The 7500-nt window shown below is 47.9% G+C and overlaps 2 protein-coding genes across 3 annotated transcripts in view; both read right to left on the bottom strand.

Moving 5' to 3' along the window:
• Window positions 1-4836, bottom strand: part of npepl1 (aminopeptidase like 1) — a 7332-nt gene extending 2496 nt beyond the window's left edge. The window contains exons 1-8 of the mRNA XM_080846617.1: window positions 4651-4836; window positions 2803-2991; window positions 2210-2380; window positions 1991-2080; window positions 1719-1800; window positions 1188-1330; window positions 910-987; window positions 582-682 (exon numbers count right to left, since the gene is read on the bottom strand). Of these exons, the coding sequence (XP_080702743.1) occupies window positions 582-682; window positions 910-987; window positions 1188-1330; window positions 1719-1800; window positions 1991-2080; window positions 2210-2380; window positions 2803-2991; window positions 4651-4800 (1004 nt within the window). The 5' untranslated portion in view covers window positions 4801-4836. The remainder of the gene's footprint in view (window positions 1-581; window positions 683-909; window positions 988-1187; window positions 1331-1718; window positions 1801-1990; window positions 2081-2209; window positions 2381-2802; window positions 2992-4650) is intronic.
• A 1982-nt stretch (window positions 4837-6818) lies between these two features.
• stx16 (syntaxin 16) overlaps window positions 6819-7500 on the bottom strand; it is an 8475-nt gene continuing 7793 nt past the window's right edge. For both annotated transcript variants that reach the window (XM_080845613.1, XM_080845612.1), the window contains one exon: window positions 6819-7423. In XM_080845613.1, coding sequence (XP_080701739.1) covers window positions 7322-7423 — 102 coding nt within the window. In that variant the 3' untranslated portion in view covers window positions 6819-7321. The remainder of the gene's footprint in view (window positions 7424-7500) is intronic.

Raw genomic sequence — 7500 nt, forward strand, 5'->3', positions numbered from 1 at the left:
TGTGTGTGTGTGTATGTGTCTGTGTGTGTATATGTGGTAGGGCTGAACGATTGATTGCATTTACAAATAAATCGCGATATGGTGAAATGCAATTTCCTAACCGCAACTTCCGCGATTACAACCTGGTTCTTTTTTTTTTTAAGATGTTTCACACAGTGTTTAAAAAGTGCATGCCTTGTGTTTAAAATGCACAGTGGCAAAGCCACCAATTATTTGTTCTTGTTTCTGTAATGAGCAGTTAAATAAAAGTGTAAAATGTGGGAAAGAATATTTTACACTAAATGTATCTAATATTGTGTTTTTGTTGGGAAAAAAAGAGGATAAAAAAAATAATTAAAACAAATTAATTAAAAAAGAAAATCGCAATATTGGGGGAAATAATTGCAATTCGATTATTTTCCCAAATCGTTCAGCCCTAGTATGTGGGCACAGCTGTGTGTGTGTGTGTGTGTGTGTGTGTGTGTGTGTGTGTGTGTGTGCTGGGCACTGCTCTGTGTGTGTGTGTGGGTGTGTGGGCACTGCTGTGTGTGTGAGTGTGTGTGTGTGTACTGCTGTGTGTGCGTGTGTGTGTGGGCACCTACTTTCCAGAGTAGAGAGTGTGGATGTCATCGGGGCGGGTGGCAGTGGGACCCACAGCATTCTCAGCCAGACAGAACACAGCGTGCAGGTTATCCTTAAAGCCCTGCAGCACACACACACACACACACAGTTCAGCAATCTGGACGAGACACACAAGTCAAGTCAAGTCATATTATTTAAAAACAGCTCACGCTGACTAAAGTGCTCTACAAGTAAACAGAACAAAACAATAAGAGCATCTATATACACACACACACACACATATAGGTGTTCGCTCTCAACAAGACACACACACACACACACGCACACACACACACACGCACACCTCACCTGTTTCACCGCAGCCTTGAAAGCTCCCAAGATCGCCGCTGCTCCTCCACAGTCTCTCTTCATTCCTGGCATGTTGGTCTGTACACACACACACACACACACACACAGGCTGGTGTTACACACACGACACACACACACGCTGGTATTACTTGCACACACTCACTCACTCACTCACTCACACACACACCCCCACTCAGGTATCACTTGCACAGACAATCACACTCACTCAAACACACTCAAACACACACACACACACACACACACACACACACACACACCTTGCCCTTGATGCTTAGTCCTCCGGTGTCGTAGACGATGCCCTTGCCCACCCAGGCGATGGTTTGAGTGGCACCTGAGGGGGTGTGGCTTAACACAGCCAGAGCAGGGGGGTGCTCCGCTGCCTTCCCCACTCCATAGATCCCTACACACACACACACACACACACACGATCGCACGCACGCACGCAGACCACACACACACAGAGACCACGCACACACACACACAGACCACACACACACACAGACCACGCACACACACACACACATACACACACACACACACACGATCGCACGCACGCACGCAGACCACACACACACACAGACCACGCGCACACACACACACACGCGCACACACGCACACAGCTTCAGATGGATTCAAGAGAGATTCAAACTCTTTTCAGTGTGTGTGTATATGAGTGTGTGTATATGAGTGTGTGTATGAGTGTGTGTATATGAGTGTGTGTATTTGAGTGTGTGTATTTGAGTGTGTGTATTTGAGTGTGTGTATTTGAGTGTGTGTGTGGACTGTACCTCCAAATCCCTTCTGCTTGAGCTCCTCTCCACGGATGATGGTGGGAACGATACCTAGCTCCTGCCCAACAGCACGGATTTCCTACACACACACACACACACACATATATATATACAAATAAATAAAACTACAGCCCTTCCCCCTGCAGAACCAGGAGAAGGTGGGCGTGAAACACACACACACACACACAGACAGAGACACACACACACACACACACAGACAGAGACACACACACACACACACACACACACAGACAGAGACACACACTCACCTCCAGGAAGTGATCAGTGTTCATCTCGCTGCAGGGCGTGTCCACGATCCGTGCCGCCAATCTCACACCGTCTGCTGCATTATTCAGACACTACACAGAGAGTGAGATCAGAGTTAACACACACACACACACACACACACACACACACACACACACACACACACACACACACACAGCTGAAGTGGGGTCATATGGGTGTGTTTGAGGGGTGTCTGGTACCTTGAGGGTGCTGGCATCCAGAGGGCCGTTGTTGTTGCCAACGGTGATGAACTCCACGGTGACCTGCTTCTTCTCCGCCCGGCGTGAGGATGAGGAGCGGCGAGTGAAGACGGGGAAGGCCCGAGAGACGGCACACGCCGACGCAAACACATCGGAGCGCTCACACACCACCTGCACACACACACACACACACACACACAGTTACAGACACACACACACACACACACAGTTACAGACAGGGAAGGCCCGAGAGACGGCACACGCCGAGGCAAACACATCTGAGCGCTCACACACCACCTGCACACACACACACACACACACACACACACACACACAGTTGCAGGCACACACACAGTTACAGACAGGGAAGGCCCGAGAGATGGCACACACACACACGCACACGCTTTGCATCTGCAGAGGTGGTTTGACCTGATTAAGGGGAAAGTCAGGTGCCTCTACACTTCCTCATGATCAACAACAAGGAAGCACGACACGCGCACAGAGTTGTGGTGTTTCTCATATAACCACACACACACACACACACACACACTTAAGCACTCTAGACGACACACACACACACACACTAAACTGACCAGGATGCAGCGTGTGTTTCCAGCGGTGGGCAGGCAGGTGCGGACCAGCCTGCTGAGGAAGTGGGCAGCAGAGGGGCTGTTGTGGCGACTGACCCGCGCGGGCAGGGATGCCACCACCGCGTGACCCAGGTACAGAGGACAGCTGTCCGTGGGGTTAGGGCTCAGGAGAGCCAGCGCTGACTGCCATACCTGAGGGACACACACACACACACACACACATTAAAACAGAGTCTGCCATACCTGAGGGACCAGGGCACACACACACACACACATATTAAAACAGAGTCTGCCATACCTGAGGGATGAGGACACACACACACACACACACACACACACACACACACACACACACACATCTGAGGGATGAGGACACACACACACACACACACACATCTGAGGGATGAGGACACACACACACACACACACACACACACAGTCTGCCATACCTGAGAGCAGGGACACACACCTGACATACCTGAGAAACAGAGAGGACAGACACACACACACTAGGGTGACAAGTGACAACCTTTCCAGCGTTCTGTCCACACCTAGGCTCTTCCTTTTCGACAAGGAACATTGCCTAGAATGATGAAACTAAATGCCCATAAGTAGCCATGCTGAAATGAAATACCTACAAGTAGCAATGATGAAACTAGATAGCTAGAAGTAGCAATGATGAATGTAACGTGAATTGAAACTAAATATTTGAGGTGTCCTCTTTCGTGGCCCTTTGTGTCACCCTAACACACACACACACACACACACTCCTATTCAGAAACTGCCATGCCTGAAACGAGGGAATGTCTCATGGAAGACTGGAAGAGGAACACACACACACACACACACACACACACACACACACACACACACACACACACACACACACACACACAGAGAGAGAGAGAAAGTACACAACCACACAGACAAGAAGCTCCTTCACACCACATGCAACCTAAGGGAGATGATTCTCCCTCACACACACACACACACACACACACACACACACACACACCTACAGGATGACAGGCAACTGACTTTCACACACAAGTATATTCTAACAAACTCCCGTTTAAAATCACGAGAGGCTCATTAAGTTATAGAGTACAAGCTGCCGAGTCAACGCTTGCTTCCGTTACGGGCGAGCAGCTCTACGCAGCAAACCGGGACACTCTGTCCTAGCAGAACTTCACTCATTCAGACGAATGGTATATAGGCCTAAACAGTTACCTAACAATTTTTACTACCATTCCTGTTATGCCAGGTACCCGGATTAAAGGTCGTTAGTTTTATTATGTGCAAACACCGATAACTAGCTGGTGCACTAAGAGTAATTGGTACTTCAGAGGCGCCGAGATGTAAAATAAAAAAAACGAGAGCACAGTCCATTCAATAATTTGTCCAACCGATCAAAGCTTCCCATCCGGAAAGTCAAATGAATCAAAGTTAGCCAAGAGGCTTAGAGGTGTTGGTAATGATGCCGGATTAGCTCGCTGTCAATCTCTTTGAACAAGCTAGTAGAGCTGCATTCTGTACTTGCAACCACCGCTCATCACTGAAGTTCTGCCTTGCGATAGCATGCTAAGCTAACCAGACCACTACCGAGGTGTTGAGGCAGCTAGATAGTTAGCCTAGCTGACCATTTTATAATCTTGCCTTGGATGTGAACATCCAACGGCGGGAAATGATAGCAATCTGTTTTTATTTAACTAAGGTAAAGAAACGTTCATTTATCAGTAAATGCAGCATGCTAACCCGGTTTAGTAACTTAGAAGTCCTGCCACTAACGCTGAATGAACATGCAGTTTCGGAACCAGGTTAGTTCCCTTTCTTCGGCAAATGTCTCTTTACCTCTTTGCTGACGGCCGGCTGCAGTTTTCCCTTCACTTGCGTCCAGTTCAGCTGCTGCAGGTTGCCTAGTTGGCCGATGATTAGAACCGGCCGATTCTGGGGCTCGGAGTCTCCGGCTGACGCCTTGAACTCGAGCTCCACATTCGCCATCTTTAGCCAGATGCACCGGGAGGTTTGCTGGAGAGAGAGACGTACTTTGACCTCCTCTTGTCACTGATTTTTGTTCCGCTTCTCGCGAGTGCTTCAAGGACCGCACACGCAAGTGCCGTCGGCTCGCTCGCATAGACATACCGGTATACATATATAGAAATGTATTATATCTATGGTTCCTCGCATATACATATATAGACATTTATTATGTCTATGGTGGCTCCTCGCATATACATATATAGATATATGTATTATGTCTATGGGTCGCTCGCATATACATATATAGATATGTCTTATGTCTATGGTGGCTCGTAATATGGCTATGGTGGCTCGTCTTTGGGTCGTGTTACTCTTGGTGTCTTACACCATACTCGACCCAATAACATTAGTCAGTCTTCACTCACTGTTCAGCCCAAGCCCCAGCAGTGCCTATGTATTACACTAAAACGTATTCATTTAATTTGAAAGGAGACTTTTGGAATAATTGCTCACAGCCTCATGAGACAGACCAGCATTTACCCAGAGACAATCGGCTGATGAGGTAATGTCTTCTCTTTTTAGTGCAGATCCAAAGGCTACCAAACCCTATTGTAAACTTGTCTTCCGTGGTCAAATTCCTCTGATGTTAAACACAACACAATCACATTTCATGTTTATTCTGTAAAATCTTTCTCCATACATAACCCTTGTGCAGGGTATGATAGGTCCGTACAGTGTCATAGACTGGCGCCTGTCTCTCCATCACACAGAAACCATCAGAACATGGAAGCCAGTGATGTCACTGACACGGAAGCCAGTGATGTCACTGACACGGAAGCCAGTGATGTCACTGACACGGAAGCCAGTGATGTCACTGACAGGGTCCCCGTCTCGGATATGGAAGCATCTTTATCCACGATCGACTCATTTCTCAGAAAAGCCACTTGATCAAACATGTCGTATGACGCAGTCGTGGTATATGACACCATTTCAACACCAGTTTCAAAACAAGATTAAACAAACAAACAAACAAACAAACAAACAGGTTTGTCAGATACAGAATTGAATTTGAGACTTTAGGAAAAGTGTAGTGGACTTGATTGTGGACATCTTATCTTATGTTACATTTCCCCACACCATTCACACCGTAGGCATCCCCTCTATACAATCTTCACAATTTGTACACTTGAAAATAAATAATTACTTCATATTTTTACAGGAGACAGTAGTATCTATCCGTAGCCAGGAGAGGGTCCCCAGACGTCAGTCCACACACACACACACACACACACACACGAGAGAGTCGATGGCCAATCAGATTGGCCTGAAAGTGCATGTGTAAACAACATGACAACAGAAATGGTCCAGAAGCACAAAGAGCATCAACAAACAACAACAACAACAACACTTTCCCCAAGTCCTTGAGCTGTCAGAGGGAGCTCAGTGGCCCCCTGCTGGACAGGATGGGTAGAGCCTCTGGCTGCTGGGCTGGAGAGAGGAACAGCAGGGTGTCCACACACACAGGTGAGTGAGCAGGGTGTTCACACACACACAGGTGAGTGAGCAGGGTGTTCACACACACACAGAGCAGGGTGTTCACACACACAGGTGAGTGAGCAGGGTGCACACACACACAGGTGACCGAAGGAAGGTGAAGATAAAGCGCCAGTCTTCCCGCACTACTGCAGGATATGTTATGTGATGACCAGGAACTGACAGTGGTGCACTACCTCTCGCCTCCTATAGGGGGCTTTCCAGTCTGAGAGCTGTGCTGCCACTCTCGTCCCATAGGGGGCAGAGTCTCACAGCATGACAAACACCAGCAGTCGGAGAAACTACAAGGCATCTGAGGGGAGGGCCACACACACACACACACACACACACACACACACACACACACACACACACACACACACACACACACACACACACACACACACACACACACACACACACACACACACACACACACACACACACACACACACACACACACACACACACACAGACACACACACACACAGACACACACACACGGAATTCTTCCAGGCTGAAGACAGACATAACACAGATAAAGCTTACGCAAGTATACGCAGATCAACAATGGGCTCCCATTTCCAAGGTATGGAAATCAGCGATGCTTCTCCGATCCATTAAAGAGACAGAGAGAGTGTGTGTGTGTGTGTGTAAGGGTGTGTGTGTGTGTGTGTGTGTGTAAGGGTGTGTGTGTGTGTGTGTGTGTGTGTGTGTGTGTGTGTGTATGGGGGGGATTTTTAAGATTCCATTGCACTGGATAATCTGCTTTAGACAGGGAGGGTGTGTGTTTTGACCTGCTGCGTCACCATGGAAACCCTTGAGATGATGTCGCACACACACTGAACATGATTTCACTCTTCTGTATGGAGTGTTGTAGAGACGGGCAGTCCTGATTGGAGCAGAGATAAGGCCCTCAATCCTGATTGGAGCACGGATTAGACCCTCAATCCTGATTGGAGCACGGATAAGGCCCTCATACACACGCAAAAACATGTAGGAATGTGCGCTAAAACTTTGTGATGAACAAAATGAGAATTAAAACCACGACGACGGCGAAGAGGATTAAAATGAGCAGCATCTTGCGATTCTTCTTCTGGTACTGTTCAGCCTGCGGAGAGAAGAGAGAAGAGAGAAGAGAGACAACATCATCACCACACCAGCACACCACAATCACACACCACACAG

This window comes from Sprattus sprattus, assembly GCF_963457725.1.
Source record: "Sprattus sprattus genome assembly, chromosome: 10".
Taxonomy (NCBI): domain Eukaryota; kingdom Metazoa; phylum Chordata; class Actinopteri; order Clupeiformes; family Clupeidae; genus Sprattus; species Sprattus sprattus.